This window comes from Zasmidium cellare, assembly GCF_010093935.1.
Source record: "Zasmidium cellare ATCC 36951 unplaced genomic scaffold M409scaffold_18, whole genome shotgun sequence".
Lineage (NCBI taxonomy): Eukaryota > Fungi > Ascomycota > Dothideomycetes > Mycosphaerellales > Mycosphaerellaceae > Zasmidium > Zasmidium cellare.
The window spans coordinates 646,141-665,274 of NW_022986962.1; the positions used below are offsets into that span (position 1 = coordinate 646,141).

Genomic DNA, 19,134 nt, shown 5'->3' on the forward strand with positions numbered 1-19,134 from the left:
CGACGATGGCACCAACACCATCTCAAGCAGTGGTTAGCCATGTCTCTCCTCGAGCCCGTTTCGGACTCATAATGTATATTAATAACCAAATCTCCCATCCAGAGCTGACTGTAGCTTTTCAGACCTGCCACCAACACAGTTGTGGAAGCCGAGTTCAGCTGGATGCGAGCTGAGGGAGTGTCATGGCACAGCGGACGAATTGAAATCGCGAATCCATCACTCAAAGACGATGAAGCCATGGTCGCCTTTCTGGAGTACCTGAGAACAACCATTGAAGCTGCAGTCAAGAGTGTCCTTCATTGCCAACCGACTTATCTCGTCATAGGAATGAGCGCCGAGACTTTCTGGGGAGGTAAAGACGGCGCAGAGCAATTCGAGAAGTTCATGCATGACATTTCTGGCCTTCGCGTGACGACTGGAGCTCATGCTGCCAAGTCTGCATTGGATGCATATGGTGCAAAGAACATTGGCATTGTGACACCCTACCAGCCTGTTGGGGATCAACAAGTAGTGGACTTCTTCGAAGGACTGGGATTCAAAGTCCACGCCATCATCGGCCTGCGTTGTGAGACCGCTACTTCAATCGCAGAGGTTCATCCAGATGAAATCAAAGAAGCTTTCCGAAAAGTCAACGTCGATGGTGTGGATGCCCTCTTCCAAGCTGGAACGAATCTTCCTGCGGCCAAGGCTGCGGCTGAAATGGAAAAGGAGCTTGGAAAGCCGGTGATTGCAGTGAATACTGCCACAGTGTGGCATGCATATAGAACGAATGGCATAGAGAACAAGATCGAAGGATTTGGGTCGTTGCTGTCTGAGCATTGATAGGTTATCTAAGAGCCATCATTCCAGCCGCAGTTGCAGCTATTCTGTTCGGTTCCGATCCTAAATCGTTGATCGTTGCATCATGGTATGACGGAGGCTGTGTATCCTCTTCTTGAACTTCGGCACGGAACATATTCTCTGCTCGTGCTATATCTTCCCGCAAATCGTGCTGCCAGATCCAGTGAAGTCGAGAATTGGCGTTGTCAACGATCTTACTCATGTCGTCTCCGATCCGTGGAGCATTCCAGATGTACATCTCTCCTGCCTCTTCACTCGTCTGAACAACCTTCTGTGCCCGCGGCCGACGGACTGAATCGTATGCCATGAATGCCTTCTGCACCTGGTCTGTTGACGTTACTAGTGATAAGAGATGTGAGAGTACGACAGCATCCTCCAATCCTTGACCAGCACCAGCAGCCTGTCCAGGAGACGACGCATGAGCAACGTCACCCAGCAGACATACATTTCCATTGTAGTAGGTCGGAGTCGTAGGATGGTGAACAATTGGCCATCGCAGCGGTTTCGCCCAGCTGAGAAGCTTCAACAGACGCCCGTCAAATGAAGCAAGATCGGAGATCATCTCATCTCGAGAACAGTCAACAGCTTCTTGCGGTCCTTTCCAGGGACTCGGATCATGAATGAAGAAGACGAAGTTCTCTTCTCTGCCTTTTGAAATCGGATATATCGCCAGGCCTTTTCCTTTCGACATGAACCACTTTGCGTCCCCTGCGTGGGCGGCCAAGATTTTCTTCGCTTCTGCCATTGGGACAATGCCGCGGTATATGTACATGTTACAATACTTTGCCGGTACTTCTTCTGGAGCTACGTTCTGCAGCACCGCACGCCTTGTGATGCCTTTTATGCCATCGCATCCAACCAAGGCGTCAACGACAATAGTATGGCCATCCTGGAATGTGACCTGCACCTTTTCGTTGATTTTATCAATTTGATCTACCTTTTTACCGAACTTCACGGTGTCTTGAGTAATCAGGGACTTCATGATCTCGAGCAGATCCTTTCGATGAGCGCTGCTCCGCTTGAAATATTCTGCCCCAACCAGTCCACATTGCCAGCCAATCTTCTCGCCAAAATCCAGACTCTCGTCTGCGTACAATGCATCAAAAACAGAGTTCTCGAATTCTGGTCGTTCGTTCTCGGTGCTTGCTGATTCGTATAAGCTCCTGAAGCGCGAATCTAAGAGATCGATTGCTTGTAGTGCGTTTGGTCCGAGTCCTATACCGGCACCGACTGCTGAGAACTCGGCGGCAGCTTCATACACTGTCACAGGTATGCCACGCTTGGTAAGGCCAATGGCCAGTGCGAGCCCTCCTATTCCTGCTCCAATGATGGCAATGTCGATATGTTGTTTATCGTGGCCCATTCTGGGTATTGTTTCGACGCCAGTCAGTGGTTTAATTGGCCTCGTGGGTGCTTTTGCGACAGAATTTGACTTGTCAGTTGTTAACGCTCTCAACTTCCAGATCTTGTGAAGCCGAATTTCAGGGGTAGCTTCTCGGCCAAGGCTGCACCAGGCTCCACTAACAGCTCAGATAACGCACGTCTGCCTATCAAAACCATACTTCCAGATAGTACTCAAGCTCACAGCGTCCCCATCCGATCGAGGCGATACTCAGCGATGAGCTTCTCGGCCGCAATCTCTCCAATCACGTAGGCCGTGGTTTGCGTGTGATTGCTAACGCAAGTCAGCCATCATCACCATCGCCACGAGCTGATATCGGCACTTACTTCGGAATCAGCGGACAGACGCTCATGTCGGCTACACGTAGGTTACTGAATCCGAAAACCTTGAAATTTGAATCCACGCATGCATCCTTCTCATCCCGTCCCATTCTTGCTGTGCCACACGCGTGCCAGGAACTCTGTAGATGTGCCTTGCATTGATTCTGTAACCTTGTCAGTGTGCGAACAAGACAGACTAAATGTTATCGTACCAGAATTGCTTCGTCCGTATCAACCTTAGGCCAACCCAGCCCTCTGACTGTTCTTTCTCGAAAGACTGGGGCCGAAAAGTACCTAAGCATTTCTCGCATGGCCTCCGTTATGATTTTTTTGTCGAATGGATGCGACAAGAACGCTGGGTCGATTTGCGGTGCCACCAAAGGATCTGATGAGACCAGCGAAATCTTGCCTCTCGACTGTGGGTTCATGACAAGACATATTGCCGAAAACACTTCTTCGTCAGGTTGAACACTTTCACCATCAAAGAATGGTGTATTAGTAGCCAGCTCCCAATGCGGGACTGTCGATTTCGCCAGATATTTCCTCATGTCCTCTGGCAGATTTTCCAGTTCTGGGGAGCGGTCCAGAGTTTTCAGTTTGAACCATCCCATGGGCGACGGGCTTTGCTTCTTTTCAGCCAAGTGGCCATTTCCTTTCTTCAGAACGATACCAGCGCTGGAAAAGCAGTGATCCTGTAAATTTCGTCCGACGTGCGGCAGGTCGTACACTATATTGACGCCATGTTCCCTCAGCTCCTCTGGTGGGCCAATGCCGGATAGCAAAAGGAGCTGAGGTGTGTTGATCGCACCTCCTGAGAGTACAATCTCGCGGGTGGCTGTGAACTTCTGATTGTCCATGGTCTCAACACCGATTGCCACATTGCCTTCAAACAAGACGCGGCGTACCAGAGAGTCTGTCCGTACGGTAAGATTTGGGCAGCCATGCAGGTAGGCACTTGATGCTGTTATTCTTCTTCCTTGATAGATGCAAGCAGTACTGATTCCCATCCCAATAGGATTGCCCGAGTTCACGTCGGCATTTAAGGGCATTCCTGACTGCTCGGCTGCTTTGAAGACATCTTTCGTGGATTGCAGCCATTCATTGCCATAAGCAACGTCGATGACGCCGTCGACGCCATGTTCTGGTGACGGTCAGCGTCGACTGAATGCGATGAAGGTCAAAATGTACCTTCTATATGTGGATGAATATGATGATCGAAGCCTGCAGGTACTTCGGGATGCAGTCTTTCGATCCGCTTCAGACAGTCTTTAACGTGAGGCCAAGCAAAGGAGTCATGGTCGACGAGCCGGCCCCATTCGTTGTAGTCCTCGTCGGCGCCTACAACCCAACCACAGAAATTGATTGCTGTACTCCCTCCAAGCCCTTTGCCACGTGAGTAGTCGGTCTTTCGTCCAAATTGAGGAGTCGTCTTGTATCCCCAATTGAGTTTCGATCCGGGTTTGAAAGCAACATCAAAACGTTCGGCGCCAGACATATGATCAACCCCGTCATTTGTTCCTCCAGCTTCCAACAGAAGTACTGAAGGCTTGGTTGCAGATCGTGCGAGTCGGGCGGCGACTACGCACCCAGAGGCTCCTCCTATCCGAAGAGGTCAACAACCTGTTCATATATTTTCGTAGTACCTGCATACCGCCCACAACGATGAAGTCGTACGTTCGATCCATGATTCCAAGGGCTTCCTGTTTTGGGACTGTCATGTGGCGTTACCCTGGGTTTCGTTAAAGCTGTTAAGGTACCAGAACAAGGAACCTTCAGCCACTGTTGTGTTGCTTTGGTTCTGAGACTTTTCAATCTGGCACCAAGGGTCGTCAGAGAAGATCTTCGAAGCCTAGATCAAGATAGACAGGGTATACTGTCATAGGCGAGCGCAGCTGATAACGATCACGGGCAGAATTCAGTCTGGGCATCGGTTGTGTAGACCCTGCATCACTACCTGTTCATGTTCTCGCTTCGATGGATCTGCTGCTTGAGGAATTGAAGTAGGTGTCACTGATAGTCCTTGGAATTGCCGCAGAGGGGGAAGCACAGCAGAGCTCGGTCACTTAAAGATGAACCTCTCGGCCTGGCAGATTTCAGCCCGCATCTTGAACTCAGGAATTTTCTGGCAGATTCATTTGGAGTTACTTGGACCCGCTCACCAAGCTCACATCTGGTTCTCGTCGCACCGCCTCATTGATGGGTCTGAGAAGTCTGATCGGCAAGCTCGAGGTCAAGCCAACGGACGATGAATTTGAGGCACTCGAGACCACAAGATGGGGCAACAAAGATGTGTATCCTATTCCGCGTGACAAACGCACGTATGGATGGTTGGCCTTCTATGCCTACTGGGGGACCTGTGGTATCTCACTTTCATCTTGGACCATCGGCAGTTCGCTCATTGGAATCGGCCTGACTGCAGGCCAGGCTTGCGGTGTCGTCGTGGTTGGCTGCGTGATTGCGTCTCTTTCTGCATATCTGAACGGCGCTCCCGGGGCAATACACCATCTTGGATACGGAACGCTCGCTCGCGCGGCGTTTGGTCTTTGGGGCTGCTACTTCGTGGTCATGTTGAATGTGTTCCAATCATTCATCTTCTACGGCACTCAGATGTACTTTGGAGGTGAGTCGGCTTGGCCATCTTCAGAAGAAGTGAGTGCTGATGATCTCGACTCTAGGCATGGCATTCGTTCTCATCTTGAACAGCATCTTTCCGACCTATCTGCACATGGCAAATACCCTACCAAGAAGCGCTGGCATCACCACGCCACAGCTGATTGGGTTCCTGCTGTTCATCTGTCTGTACTTCCCGATCATATATTATGTGCCACCACATCGGGTCCAAAGGTTGCTGGAAGTGAACTTGGTCGTCTCCAGCGCAACGCTTCTGGGCATAATGAGATGGGCGGTCTCGGCAAATGGAGGTCCTTGCAACCTCGTCTCACCAGCAGTGAAGATACCTCAGTCCCAGATAGGATTTTTGATGGTGCAAGGCATCGCTTCAGTTGCTGGAACGTATACTGGAGGCAGTGACCGCGTGTCAGACTGGACTCGATATGCAAAAAGCAGACACGCTCCAACAGCAGCCCAACTGACAGCACTCCCAATCACAGTGACACTCATAGCCCTCATTGGAATAATCGCCACTTCTGCAACGTCAGAACTTCTTGGTTCGACCCAATGGAATCCGATGGTCATGCTTCAACAGGTCCAAATGACATGGTATACGCCAGCTTGCCGAGCGGGAACATTCTTTGCTGGTGTTGGACTGCTGTTCGTGACTGTCTTCATCAACTATACACAAAACAGCTCGGGCATGGATGTTGCCATGCTCATACCAAAGTATGTCTCGAGGCGAAGGGGCAGCATCATCTTTTCAATACTGGGAGTATTGGCAAACCCCTGGCGATTTCTCACACAAGCGGAGACCTTTATCACGGTCTTATCATCGTTTGGCGTGTTCATGTCGCCAGCTGCCTCGATTTTGGTCGTCGACTTCTGGCTCGTCCGAAGGTGCAAGTGGAATATCCCGGATCTCTATCGTCAAGGTGGCGTCTACTGGTTTTGGCACGGAATGAACTGGAGGGCTTATGCGGCCTACTTCCTGGGGATGGCATGGGCTCTCCCGGGATTCGTTCAGGCAGTCGGGGGCCCGCAAGTAGCGACAGGCTGGTATCGTATATATCAGGTGTCGTTCTTCTTCGGCTATGCGGTGAGTGGAGGCCTCTACTACGCCCTCAATCAATTTTCTCAGCCGCCGGGTCTGGGACGTCAAGTCGATTTTGTTCTGGATGGCATAGAGGTCGGAGTTGTTGTTGAAGAGGTCGTGGCGGAAGCACAGGGCGAGAAAAAGGGCATGATCGCTTGAGACAAGGTGTGGTTGGAGCGCAATAATGCAGTTCCCGACACCCTGATTATTGTGGACTTGATGAGGCAACGGAAGGAGTAGATCACAAGATCGTATTGATGGAAGAGCGGCACGGCTTGATGGAGACTGTGACTTCGAAAAGGCGGCAAGGACGTGAAAGTGGCGGCGATGAAGTCGAATGGGCGGCAGCAAGATCGAATTCGGAAGCAGAGCTCTTGTTGATCGCCAGGCAGATATGGACTTGAATCCGTTTCGCTATAAAACGCCGCCGTCCTTTAACACGACAGCCGCAGAGATCAAAGCCGACGCAGAAGCTTTGATAGAAGCCACATCTCATCTCTGCAACAAAATTGTTAACGAGATTGATCCGCGGAGTGCGAACTTCGAGAACACCATACGAGCATTTGCAGAAGACGAGAACTTGAGATCGGAAAAAGAAAATCACTTGCGCTTCTATGCGTCAACACATCCCATTAAGGAGCTTCGCGGAGCCTCTTATGCTGTTGCGGATCTATTCAATAATTCTGAGGCCGATCTCTTTTCCCGTGCAGACTATTTTGTCCTGGTCGATAGCGTTTTGGACAAGGAGAAAGCCGCTCATCCACCCACCCTGGACGACAAATCAATGCACTATTTGATCAAGTTTCACCAACGTTTTGTGATGAGTGGATGTGGTATTGCCAATGCTGAAGTCCGGAGCGAGTTCGTGGGCAAAAAGAAACGAATCAGCGAGTTGGCGAAGCAGTCCAGAAAAAATATGGCAAATGAGAAGACTGGCCTTTGGCTCACGCGCGACGAGCTCAGGGGCATGTCCGAGAGTTTCTTGAGCAAACTCACTGAAGGGGTTGATGAGCATGCAGGATATCTATGGGTACCCACCAAGAACCCATTCAGCCTGCCCATATTCAACTATGCAACAGAAGAAGCCACACGAAAAAGGGTCTATTACGCCGTGATGAACAGAATGCCGGAGAACATCCCTCTGCATCGAGAACTAGTCCTTCTTCGAGATGAGACTGCTCGGTTACTGGGCTGGCCAAATCACTTCGTATTCAAGACATCGCAGAAGATGGTCGGATCTCCCGAAGCAATTCACAGGTTGCTCGCTGAAGTCCGGTCTGCCCTTACGCCTGTCGCAGAGCAGGCTGCTGAGCAATTACGAGAATCAAAAGTGGCCGAAACCTCGTCTCGTGGCGAGTCGGTGGACGATGTCAAGTTGTTCCACTGGGACAGGGCATACTTCGACACAAAATTGGACGAGCAGGCTGGCAACGCAGAGTCCCTGACCTCGGAGTATTTTGAACTCAGTACGACTTTACGAAAGCTGCTGGACGTATACCTTCAGATCTTCGGCGTCAGATTCTTTCCAATGGAGCAAACTGGCAGCGACTTGCTGGAACAGGGGCTTGTTTGGCATGAAGACGTACAGATGTTCTCTGTGTGGAATGTGGATCAGGCTGGGCCTGAGTTTCTTGGATATGCCTACCTCGATCTGTTTCCTCGTGAGGGGAAGTATACGCATGCTGGGCAGTATGCGTTGCAACGAGTGAGCGGCATTGCACCTAAGACAATTTCACTTGCTGATCCAATCGCAGAGATACCAAACGTCAGACGGTACCTACTTCAACCCATGTGCTTGCTTGGTCATGAATTACATGAAACCGTCGCTCGAGAGACCAACATTGCTTGACTTCAACGGCGTACGAAGCCTATTCCATGAGCTTGGCCATATGTATCACGGACTATTGAGTCGATCTCGATATGCCAAACTCCATGCAGTTGACAGTGACTTCGTCGAAACTCTCAGCATGATGCTCGAGCAGTTCTTCTGGGACCCCAAGATCATCCACGAAGTTTCGCATTACTACTCCCACATCAGTCCAGAGATGCGACGTGCTTGGCTTGCAAGTCGAGGATACAACTCAGAAGACATTACCCCTGAGATTCCACTCAAGATCAGTATCGAATACGCTGCAAAGCTCGGGGCGAACGAAGCCGTTCGCCGCGTTCGCAAGTCACTCAACGAGCTCTTCTTCTCCACGTATGATATGCTCATCCACAGCCCGGTTTCTCACGAAGATCTCGAGAAGACGAATTTACCGGAGCTCTACAACAGACTGCGATGCGAGATCTTCAAATCTCACGGGGGCGAGGCACTGGGCGACGGCTGGTAGTACAGTCAAGGTCAGACTGTCTTCCGAGCTATCCAGGGGAAGTACGATGCGGGATACTACGCCTATCTGCTGTAAGTCGAAGCTCACAGACAGCCTTGATTTCTGCATTCGTTGACAGGTGATATTACAGAGGACGTTTATTCGCAATCAACATACTTGAAGCTGGGTTCGCAGGGGACGTGTTGAGCAAGGAGAATGGCCGTCGATATCGAGATATGGTTCTCTGCAAGGGCGGAACGCAACCTGAAATGAAGACGCTGATCAACTACATAAGCCATGAGCCAAGCTCGAAGCCGTATCTGACATCGCTGGGCGTGAAGTATTATTAGATATCGCATAAGCTTTGATCGTGACAGATATGCAAGAGAGTCGAGTTTGATAGCGCAATAATCTCTTCAGGCCAAAACACCATTCATACAGCAATACAGTAGAGGGTAGTACACTCCCAGGCTATATTGATCACTTCTTCAAAAGCCAACGAGCACCGTCGATAGCATCCTTGAAGAAGCGCTCACTAGATTTCAGTGTTGGGAACACACTCCAGAAGCCATGAGGCAGGCCTGGATACAAAGTCAACTTGGTAGGCGTCCCAGCCTCGCGTATCCAGCTTTCGAAGATGAGAGCCTCATCTCGCACTGGATCCAGACCGCTGATCTGGAAATACGCCGCAGGTAGAATTTTCGGCCCATCCTCTCTTCGCATCACACTGAATAGATGATCGCCCCGTTTGCTCTTCTCGGGCAGGTAGTGACCAATGAAGACCTCGCTGTAACGGTGATTGAGGATCGGAGCGTCGGCGAGCTCCCACCAAGATTGATAGCAAGATTTAGCTCGCTCTGGGACGTGTTCATTGTCGACGAAATGGCCGTTCATGAGATGGCAGCCTGTGATCGGCGGTTGTAAGCCTTCGTCGTGCCATTGGTAGCAGACAGTGATGGTCAGGTTGCCGCCGGCGGAAGTTCCGTTGATCACGAAGCCTTTTCTGAGGTCCACACCGAGGGCCGAAGCATTTTGAGAGACCTATCAATTGTCAGCGGCTAAGCTCTGTGCTGCTGGTAACGGCACACTTGCCCATTTCGTGGCATCAAAGCAATCGTTGGGAGCAGCCGGAAACGGATGCTCTGGCGCCAAGCGATACTCCACGTTGATGCAAATGATATCCAACTCTTTGCAAAGAAGACGGCAAAGTAGCTCCTCGTTGCTCAGATCGCCCAAACAGAATCCACCACCATGAAAGACCACATAGACCGGTCGACCACCATAATGCTCAGATTCTGGTGTATACGAACGACAAACGATATTCGATCCATCGCGGACGGTAATGTGATGATCTTTCTCCTGGATGCCATCGAAGGACGTTCCTCCGTGGTGCTCAGTCATGGCACGCTTCGACTTAGCCATGAGGGCCCGCATCTTGGTGATGTCTGGAAATCCTGGGAATCCAGGCGCCGTGCCGCCAAATCGATCTTGGATCATCTGATGAGAAGTTGAGTAAGTAGGCCAATCATAAAAATTTTTCGTGTTTAGGTATCCATACTTGAGCAAATTCAGGGTCAGGTTTGGACAAGGCTTGCCAGTCGTTGGGTACCGCCATGGTGGAGAATGTGATTTTGTAAATACAACACCGTGAAGTCGGTGATTAGCTCCTCAAGTTTGGAGTGAAGAAGCTGCTTTAGATCTGGAAATCATCTGCCTGCTCTGTGATATATATGCATAGGCCAGACCATCGTGAAGCCCTACTCAGGACTTCGAAATCCTTCGACTGAACTTGTCCGAGATTCGGACTGACCGCGGACAAGAAGGATCGCAGAAGACGCTCGTGGCATATGCCTCAGTGCAAATGGAGCTCATGCTCGACTTGGCGTGACTTGTGTACTCACCAAAAAGATGCTAGCTGGGCTTTGGAATGATCAAATGTGTCCGATCATCCCAGGCTGCAAGGCTTGCGCTCAAGCGGCGAGTTGCAAAAGTTGAGCATGGACGAGAACGTTTAACTTTGACAGGAATAGCCCGACTGTGCTCTAGCCACGAGCCGTAAGGATCGCATGCCACTGGACTGAAAAGACGATCAGGGAAGACTCAAGAAGAGTCGCTCCAGCGCTGGAAAATTAGGCGTCCCCAGCCCAGTTACAGGATCCCATCCCTCGACTGCCTCAAAGCCAGCGGTCCCACATCCAGGGTTGTTCCCACTGGTAATGTCATGGAGTGCCTCAGGATGTGCGTAAAGTACAGGATTGATGAACCCCACAGGTCCCTTTCCGGCCTGCGCACGCTTTTCGTTGATTATCGCCACGATGGACCCCCAAATCGGAGCCGCCACACTCGTACCGTCCGTAGGTTTGTCTTGGCCCTGATTGAAGCTCATGAAATTCGCTCCGTTCGCCGACACATCCGGAGTGCCTCGGCCAATGCGATTGTAAATACCTCCGTTCTTGCCAATGTTTGTGGCGTTGTCGGTCACATCGAGCTTGTTTGAATCGTACGATGGGTAAGATGGGCCGAACTTCGAGTAGTAGTTGGTAATGGCTTGATCCTGATAGCTTGGCCGGTCGAAGAAGTTCGCGAAGCCGCCTGAGCTTGAAAATCGCACGGCTGGGTAAGTTGGGCAGGCTCCAACATTTGGCAGATTCATGGCTGTCTCGGGATCTCGCACAGTCTGATTAGACTCGAGCATTGTGCCACCGACAGATAATACATAAGGGCAGTTTGACGGGAAGCCAGGCATGAAGATAGTCCCGTTGTTGATTTGGTCCTGCAGAGGATGATTCTGAAGATCCTGGGGTGCACAGCCGTTGTTCAAGCACAAAGGCTCGCCAAACCTTGGTGATGCCGCCACACCATAATCTCCAGATGAGAAGATGGTCGTTTTGCCTTGGAGGCCCAGCTTCATGAACTCGTTGCAAGCCCGCTGCTGGTATACCGAGCACTGCATGAAGAGCTCCGGGTCTTCCATAGACACAGATAGAACATTCGTCAGGGAGTCGCCGCCGCACATAAAACCACCTTGACGCTGATCCTCATCGCAGAAAGAACCATCAATGGCGTCCAGAAGATCAGTCATCAAGGGTGTGATATTGTGATAATTCACAGGATCCTGGACTTGGTACAAAGTGATATTGGAAGGGCCCAAGAGGCCGTAAGCAACCTGAAAATCGAGATCCGCCTCTCCGTCTGCCATGTCCGTCGTGGTGGGTGCAGTACCTCCATTGATCGAGACCAAGTGTGGATGGGTTGAGTTCGGAACACTAGGGGCGTATTTTGCAAAGAAGTCGTCAAGGTCCTCCTGTGAGTATGCACCATTCTCCTGAACACCCAACTCGCCATCTCCCAAGGTTTTGAGTGGCACTGGAAGATTGTACAAAGCTCGCAGACATGGTGGAGTGATATTGTAACCGCAATACTGGAGCTCTGGCGGGAGTTGCTTTGCAGGCGGGGGAATATGGGGTGGATAGGGAATTATAGGTCCTTTTGCCGGACCTTGATGAAAAGGAACAGGGGCATCCCTTCGTTGAATGCCTTGAACATTCTTTGCCCTTTGGGAGTTCAACATGGGCGTCACACCAGGTCGGACGTAATCCACATGAAGTGCCACCTCGGCTGGCAGCGAGTAATGAGCGCAAGCGTAGCTAGACGCACCAGTCTTGACATTCTGGTATTGATGGTACGTTGTCCCGAACATATCTTCGAGCTGTCGGATCGACGCATCAAACGAGATCTAGCCGCGGTTGGTAGATTGCTGCGCATCACGGATGCCAGTCTGATTCAACCAGTCCATGACAACGTCAGTAGACTCCGACGAGGGACTGAAGATCTCTTCTACGCCTTGACGGCTCCAGAACTTGCCATAGTTGGCCGAGTCCGGGTGAGACCTCGATGTGAATGAGCCAGTGTCAATCATTCGCCAACTGCTTCTTCACTTACACATCGAGTACATAATCGTACGCATGGTCCAAGTTTCTTTGTTTGAGGCCAATAGTAGCACGAACTACTCGGCTTGTATCTTGTATGGAATGCTCGAACCAGTGGTGCTGCGGTGTCAGCTGGTTTCTCTCGTGCACAACTCTATGCTGCGACGAAGAAGCCACCGCAAAGACTAGCAAGACGAGAGCCTGGAGGTGCATTTTAGAGGGACGAGTGAGTGTAAATTTGGAAGGAAGAGAACAGAGCCAACAGATCAGGCTCTCCTGGCTTGTACTTGTACATACTTCATCATCACCGTCATGTTCGTCGGAGCACACTTCGGATGATCGGCACTGGTTGATTCCAGTAGTTCTGTTGCGCTAGGAGAGTAGTTAGTCGTATTGTGTCATTGCACACCACGCCCATGATATGAAGTAGCCATTTCCGGCGCTGTCCAGCTATGACACGGGCCAGTCTTCATTTGGCTATCAAGTCCGCGCTTGTCGACGAAAGTAATCAAACTTTTGATAGTAATCTACCAAGTAATCCCGTCGCCACGTATAGTCTTGTTTAGTATGTCAATACCTCTTACTCTAGCTCGAATTTGAGTTGTCTGCGCAAGACCATGGACTTGTGCCGTCTCCTTCGTTCAGCGCGTTGATGATGCCGACGATCGACCCGTAAGTTCCGGCTACGGTGAGGAATGTGCCACCGACAATGATGAATACACACCAGGCTACCATTAAGCTCCACGTCAGGCCGCGATTCGGTCTACTCCAGTTGTCGTAAAGCCACATGAAACCCATCGGCTGAAGGCAGAGAAGAGTCCCAAAGGCAGCACCAGCAAAGGACACCAGCTCGCCGAAGACAGGTATAGCCTCAGCAAGGATATAGGATACGATGGTGATGGCCAAGGTGCATGAGAACCAGACAATCCAGTGAGTCGGCGTGTTGCTGCTAAGATGTCGAGAACCTTTGAGAATGCGGACAAAGATGTACTTGGCTGGGACCTACGGATTTGTTAGCTACGAAGCGATGAGAAAGTGGCGCGACATACATGACTGAGTAGGATCATAGAGGCTAGTAACCCTGGCAAAGCAAGACCGTAACAAATCCGTTTGAACAGAGTTCCAGCGGATCCCAGTGCGGGCGACGCAACATAGGACCCACAGTAGTAGTATACGACAATGCCAATGGCCAGATACAGCACTGTGACGATGGTCTGACAAATGGCCATCGAGCGGCCGTACTGTCGTGGCTCACGCATCTCAGAGACAATCGAGAAGAAAGCTGGCGTGCCTGCGTACGCAAACACCAGTGTCGACAAGGCCGAGAAAGCGCTTGCCGGGGTTGGACTCGCAGTAATCTTGTAGTCGGAGTGGAATATGCCCGTCTGTGGTGCATCAGCCGGACGGTCTTGCAACCCAACGGCGATTGTGAGGACCAGGACTTGAAGAGGCGATGTTAGCAGCTCATCATTTCCAAACGTACTTCAGCTTCGTCTTACTTGAAGAGATGATGCCAACGACTCCGACCCACGCCAGCCAAGAGATGCGATGCAGTGTTTGAATACTTGAGAACAGGAAGTCGATGATTGCGGCGACAGCAACGAAGATCGCAGTGCAGGCGCCGTGGAGGGACAGGGCGTTGAGGGCGATGGAAATGCTGACCATGGCTGATCCAGCAACAAAGATCCAGACTGCTCAGCGGTCAGCGATCGATCCTGAGCGAATTGTCCAAGTTGAGCCACTCACAAAGGCAGAATACTGTACCCATAATAATGTAGCCTGGTCTTCCCGCGATCAACCCCCCCACATCATCTATGCCGTATACTTCTGGATGATTAATCTTGAAGACGCCCACGATGTAGTCTGACCAGGTGGTCATGATAGCAATCACGCAGAGGCAAATCACACCCGGTACCATGCCAACGGTGTCCTGCATCGCATGAGTATACAGACTGAGATATGGTAGTCTCAGACACTCACAAAGACCAAAGGAATACCCAACACTCCGAGGCCAATCTGTGTCTTCAACATGAGGACGACAGCGCCTGCCCATCCCACCTGCACAATTTGTTAGCCTTCGGCATGCCTGGGGAATAAGACCATGCGTACAGCACGATAGTTGGGTCCATTCGAAACATCGCCAAAGACCGCATCGTTGGTTGTTGATGCGTCAAGATTCGGATCGTATCCATAGGACAGCCGTCGCTTCTCTCCAATCCCGAACGAGGCTCGAGGTTCTTGTCCGATGCCGTAGCCATTCCACGCCGGCTTCTGGTCGTCGGCCTGCATTTTGGCTATGTAGAACAGACTTGTTGGGCCCGAGGAGATCGCGTGAAGTCGATGAACAGCGCTGGCATGGTCTCCCAGCGTTACATATAAAGTGGATCAGGGCAATACGGCCATGTGGCCCCCGCACAGTGTCGCGTTACGCCTTGCTCGAGTAGGCCGTGTCCGCCGTGAGGTAGCATTATTCAGGATTGCATGCCCAATCGCTCGGAGATTGTGACACATCGCTCGCGTGTACTACCCCAGATTGAGGCTGGGATCTGCTACCGGAAGGTAAGCCCGGTCGCGCACGTGAGTCGATGCAGCCTCGGGTAGCCATCCGAGATACGGGACTATCACTGATTGGGCGTCCCCTCAAAGCTTAGTGTTATCTTAGCGTTTGAGGAAGGGGTTGGCAAGGCCTTCCGTTTGGACTGCGGCTGACATCTTCCCTATCTTAATGGCGGATACTCTGGACTTCGTATCTGTCACTTTGTAGCCTGCTGCAGCCCTATCATAGCCAGACAGAGGGAGCCAGAGTGTATCGAGTGCTGCATCGACTACCGCTGGGGAGCTTTCCAGTCGGTCAGGTAAGCGCGGCTTGGCAATCACATGGAGGGCCCACTTTTGCGAGTGAGTGAGATCAGAGCATTGCCATTGAGTATAACTTACCGTGTGTAGCAGAATCACGATGTTCCGCAAATGCTCAAGTACTGCTGAACTGCTGACCCGCAAGATTCGTACATGTATGGAACAGCTGCCTTATCTCCCAGTCCGCTTTTGTCGCATCTTGTGATTGGCGGGAAATCTCCAACATGACCAACAACGGGCCTGTACTCCTGGACACAGATTCCAGGCATGTGAGCGCCCAAAGTGTTACTGCTGGAGCCCGATCGTCAAGTAATTTGGATCATTCTCGACCTTTTCTCTCAAGGCTACAAGCTCAGCAGCATCCCAGTTACTCCAAACCATGCGCCCGTGAAGGAACGAGGCCTCAGGACTTGCAAGCCAAACCGCAATGTGCCCCGGCAGCTCGATGTCGTCTCAATCGAACTTATCCTTGATGTCATATGAGGCGGCTTTAGCAGTGTACAGAGCGCCGGGATGATACGAAAGCAACGTCGCCTTCGTTGGATCCAGCTCTTTGGCGAAGTGGTTGAAGATCTGACTTACCGCAGCTTTGCTTGGACCATAACCGACTTGTCCGGGCAGCACTATGTGCGAGGCCAGAGAGGAGACGTTGATGATGGTCTTGCGTCTGCCCACAGGCTCCGGAAGGCTCAGATACGTCTGCACCAAGTTGAATGCCGCTATCACATTTGTGTCGAATATGAGCTGCATATCGTCAACGGACACGTCCAGATTGCTACCTCCAAAGCCTGGCTCAGTCGCTGTTGCACTCATCACCAGCACGTCGATCTTCCCAATATCCTTCAAGATTGAGTTGATACGGCCATGATCTGTGATGGAGACTTGATATGGCAGGACCTGCAAGCTGGGATAAAGCGAATTCAATGCCGACTTGGCCTCTTGCTGTGGGCCGGGAGAGCGTGACAAAATCACAATACGCTCGACTCCTGTCTCCGCAAAAGACTTTGCAATGGAAAACCCAATTGTAAACTGAGGTCAGTGTGAACAGAATGACCAAAAGCAGAACCTTCACTTACTCCCAGTTGCTCCAGCAGTGATGAGCAAAGTTTTGCCCTTGCCGTCAAACGCGGACCTTTTTGGATCGACGTGATCGTATGATTTCGAATGCCACGTCTTGACAGGGCGAGGTGCACTATCGAATCCAGCCATTGCGTCTTGTCGTTGTTGTGAAGGGCAACGTGATCAATCAGTACTGCAACCTGTCCAACCTCGATTCGCAAAAAGTGTTAGGAGAGATACAAGACGCCGTTTCGACAGACCGACCAAGAGGCATCGTATATGTGCTCTCTTGGTCTCTATAATTATCATCGGTTGGTGCGATTACTTCCCTACGAAAGTCTCCGTGTACTGTTTGCCGCATGCGGAAATTGATTGGCCCCAATGAAATCGCCATCTGCGGTCAGTGAGAAGCAATACGCCGAGACAGTCAGATATCAGTGGCTGCAACCCGCTTCCGGCCATTCTGGGTATCTTCGTCCGCGATTCGACTCGGACAAGCGATCTGGGGGCTCGTGGAAGGCTTGGCTCAAGCTGACATATTCATTGCACAGTGTTTTACTGATTACACATCTGCATACTGAAGTATACGACCAGGGAATTGCTGCATAGAATGTCATTTAACAAAGTCCCATAAAACAGTGCCTACATCGCTACACTATCGAAAATCTCACCTCAAGCCTTACGGTCTCGGCGATCTCGAGTACCTGCGCTCGCGACTCCCGCGAAAAGACATTAAAATGTGCAACCCACGAGTTGACGCCAGTGTGTATAGGGTCTGGCACGATCTGCCCTTTCTTCCAGAAGCAACAGCTGAATGATACAAACCCTTTCAAGTCTGGACGCCTTTCGAAAAGCTCAGCACATACATCTCCGGACTGGAAGTTACCACCGTGCTCGACGGGAATGAAGACCATCTCACAAAAGCACTGTGGGCCTCGACCGAACGGGTATGAGAGCTGCTTCGCTCGCTGTTTATCCTCGAGCGCGAAGAGCAGGCCGAGTCCCCAATAATCCACGCCGTATGTATGTTTGCTGGCTTCAGACGTGTGCATACCAGGAGGACGAGGGTTGATCTCGATCAGCCACACCGATGGCTTGTGGTCATTTCCGGCGGGGCGCTCTTCCAAGTCCAGTATGCCATCACGCATGACATACTCCATCGTTGAGTTGTTCACCCTCGCTTCAAGGTGATAGAAACCATCGCGGAATCCAAGACGAAGCAAGCTCTGCAGCAGCGACTCTCGCAGGACAGCTAGTTCGTCTGCTGGAAGCTTGGAAGGAAGAACGTTGGCCAACTCAATGAAGTTCTCCACGTTCCCGTGAGCGTTAACATCGGCGCCCTTGGGATACTCGTCTGAGGCTTCGATGAACAATACTTCGCCGTCGCAGAGAACGAAATTTGCATCGACTTCTGGTCCGCCGCAGTACGCTTCGATTGCGATATTGGCATCCTGGCGGTCCACTTCCACGGCTTTCTTGATGCCAGCCATCAACTGTTCTGTATTCTCGACTCTGAAGACTCCCTCGGAAAGAAAGCCAGTGCAAGGCTTGACTATCAAAGGGAACTCAAGGCCATGCTCTGCTACGATGGCAGCGGCGTGCTCCAAATCAGTTGAAGGAACGAGACACGTTGGGTGCCCTTCGAAGCGGCCCAGCTGGAACTTGTTGAGGGCAAGCGAGTACGCTTCAGGAGGGTAAGTGGGAAGGCCCAACTCCAGAGCAGCCTCGGCGACCGGCTCCTTATAACGATCGCAAAACGTGACGATACCGTCCACGTGGCTGCCATATGCGAGAATGCCCTTGACGATACGACGTGCGAATGGGACCTCACAGCGCATAGTACAGTCGATAGGTATGAATGCTTTACGCCAGTGCGACCACTTGGGGCCTTCAAGCCAGTGGCTGCATGATCCAGAACGACCGTATTGATTCCCAGCGCTTGAGCTGCTCCAAATAGCGAAGCACCGCAACCTCCTTGATCGGGACTAAGGCTGCCACCATCTACCAGGACCAAGGTTTGTCGAGATGGCTTGTCTTCCGAAAGCCACGGGAAAGACAATCTGTTTTCGAGCTCAATATCGAGAAGTTTGATTCGAGATTCTTGGTTGTCCAGATCGTCCGAAGGGGTGTTCTTCAGAAGTATGCCCCCGGCCGATGATGCTATCACTTCGAGAAGCTGTTGTAAATTAGCTGGAATATCGGCATTGCCAGCGAAAAACTGCAAAGGTTGTGAGAAGTTTTTAGCGGTCGTGATCAGCGGACAGTCGAGCATTCGAAGTGGGACGATGTCAGATCGAACGATGTATCCACTGGACGACGGCATCACTATTCTGGCAACGCTGATTCCCATACGAGATTCGCTGGTAGCACCCAGGCAATCGATCAAGAACTGAAAGGCTTGAATAGCTCCAACATCATCGGAAGCGATCGGCTGAATTCCATCGTGCACGGTATCAATCGACAGCCTGATGAGGTGACATTTTCCTGAATGTATGAAGGATGGGGGACCATCGATGTGTTTGAAGAAGATGTCGACGGCTTTCCACGAGCATCCGTTCGCCATTGCGACAGTGGGCGTGGGTGCCTTCGCATTGCAGACGCACTGGAACCGTGTTATCATGCAAAATTGCGTGAGTACAATCCACCCATGAGTCTGCTGTGGCCATGCTCACATTGCTGACCATCGCCTGATGTAGCAATCAAAACACTC

The 19,134-nt window shown here is 51.3% G+C and overlaps 10 protein-coding genes across 10 annotated transcripts; 3 read left to right on the top strand and 7 right to left on the bottom strand.

The window, feature by feature from the left end:
• Positions 1 to 5: 5 nt before the first annotated feature.
• Positions 6 to 822, top strand: M409DRAFT_36698 (uncharacterized protein; the record flags this gene model as incomplete). Its single annotated transcript, XM_033810600.1, has 2 exons — positions 6 to 73; positions 123 to 822. The coding sequence occupies 2 exons, from the start codon at positions 6 to 8 to the stop codon at positions 820 to 822; spliced, it is 768 nt and encodes a 255-aa protein (XP_033667563.1).
• Positions 823 to 826: 4 nt separating this feature from the next.
• M409DRAFT_66645 (uncharacterized protein) lies at positions 827 to 2,203 on the bottom strand (the record flags this gene model as incomplete). The annotated part of the gene is made up of 1 exon (XM_033817028.1): positions 827 to 2,203. One exon carries the CDS (start codon positions 2,201 to 2,203, stop codon positions 827 to 829), a length of 1,377 nt encoding a protein of 458 aa, XP_033667564.1.
• A 218-nt stretch (positions 2,204 to 2,421) lies between these two features.
• M409DRAFT_23307 (GMC oxidoreductase) lies at positions 2,422 to 4,247 on the bottom strand (the record flags this gene model as incomplete). The annotated part of the gene is made up of 5 exons (XM_033806733.1): positions 2,422 to 2,515; positions 2,569 to 2,726; positions 2,775 to 3,703; positions 3,751 to 4,161; positions 4,214 to 4,247. 5 exons carry the CDS (start codon positions 4,245 to 4,247, stop codon positions 2,422 to 2,424), a joined length of 1,626 nt encoding a protein of 541 aa, XP_033667565.1.
• Positions 4,248 to 4,758: 511 nt separating this feature from the next.
• M409DRAFT_66647 (uncharacterized protein) lies at positions 4,759 to 6,427 on the top strand (the record flags this gene model as incomplete). Its single annotated transcript, XM_033817029.1, has 3 exons — positions 4,759 to 4,889; positions 5,266 to 5,435; positions 5,484 to 6,427. 3 exons carry the CDS (start codon positions 4,759 to 4,761, stop codon positions 6,425 to 6,427), a joined length of 1,245 nt encoding a protein of 414 aa, XP_033667566.1.
• Positions 6,428 to 6,662: 235 nt separating this feature from the next.
• M409DRAFT_66648 (uncharacterized protein) lies at positions 6,663 to 8,930 on the top strand (the record flags this gene model as incomplete). The annotated part of the gene is made up of 3 exons (XM_033817030.1): positions 6,663 to 7,973; positions 8,023 to 8,597; positions 8,789 to 8,930. The coding sequence occupies 3 exons, from the start codon at positions 6,663 to 6,665 to the stop codon at positions 8,928 to 8,930; spliced, it is 2,028 nt and encodes a 675-aa protein (XP_033667567.1).
• A 130-nt stretch (positions 8,931 to 9,060) lies between these two features.
• M409DRAFT_66649 (uncharacterized protein) lies at positions 9,061 to 10,195 on the bottom strand (the record flags this gene model as incomplete). The annotated part of the gene is made up of 3 exons (XM_033817031.1): positions 9,061 to 9,621; positions 9,673 to 10,077; positions 10,139 to 10,195. The coding sequence occupies 3 exons, from the start codon at positions 10,193 to 10,195 to the stop codon at positions 9,061 to 9,063; spliced, it is 1,023 nt and encodes a 340-aa protein (XP_033667568.1).
• A 474-nt stretch (positions 10,196 to 10,669) lies between these two features.
• M409DRAFT_66650 (uncharacterized protein) lies at positions 10,670 to 12,722 on the bottom strand (the record flags this gene model as incomplete). The annotated part of the gene is made up of 3 exons (XM_033817032.1): positions 10,670 to 12,282; positions 12,349 to 12,470; positions 12,523 to 12,722. 3 exons carry the CDS (start codon positions 12,720 to 12,722, stop codon positions 10,670 to 10,672), a joined length of 1,935 nt encoding a protein of 644 aa, XP_033667569.1.
• Positions 12,723 to 13,094: 372 nt separating this feature from the next.
• Positions 13,095 to 14,798, bottom strand: M409DRAFT_23312 (uncharacterized protein; the record flags this gene model as incomplete). The annotated part of the gene is made up of 6 exons (XM_033806734.1): positions 13,095 to 13,511; positions 13,559 to 13,950; positions 14,009 to 14,200; positions 14,256 to 14,439; positions 14,490 to 14,567; positions 14,619 to 14,798. 6 exons carry the CDS (start codon positions 14,796 to 14,798, stop codon positions 13,095 to 13,097), a joined length of 1,443 nt encoding a protein of 480 aa, XP_033667570.1.
• Positions 14,799 to 15,650: 852 nt separating this feature from the next.
• On the bottom strand, positions 15,651 to 16,574 carry M409DRAFT_66652 (uncharacterized protein; the record flags this gene model as incomplete). Its single annotated transcript, XM_033817033.1, has 3 exons — positions 15,651 to 15,774; positions 15,829 to 16,351; positions 16,442 to 16,574. 3 exons carry the CDS (start codon positions 16,572 to 16,574, stop codon positions 15,651 to 15,653), a joined length of 780 nt encoding a protein of 259 aa, XP_033667571.1.
• Positions 16,575 to 16,986: 412 nt separating this feature from the next.
• Positions 16,987 to 18,987, bottom strand: M409DRAFT_66653 (uncharacterized protein; the record flags this gene model as incomplete). Its single annotated transcript, XM_033817034.1, has 3 exons — positions 16,987 to 17,025; positions 17,096 to 18,304; positions 18,346 to 18,987. 3 exons carry the CDS (start codon positions 18,985 to 18,987, stop codon positions 16,987 to 16,989), a joined length of 1,890 nt encoding a protein of 629 aa, XP_033667572.1.
• Between the last annotated feature and the right edge of the window lie 147 nt (positions 18,988 to 19,134).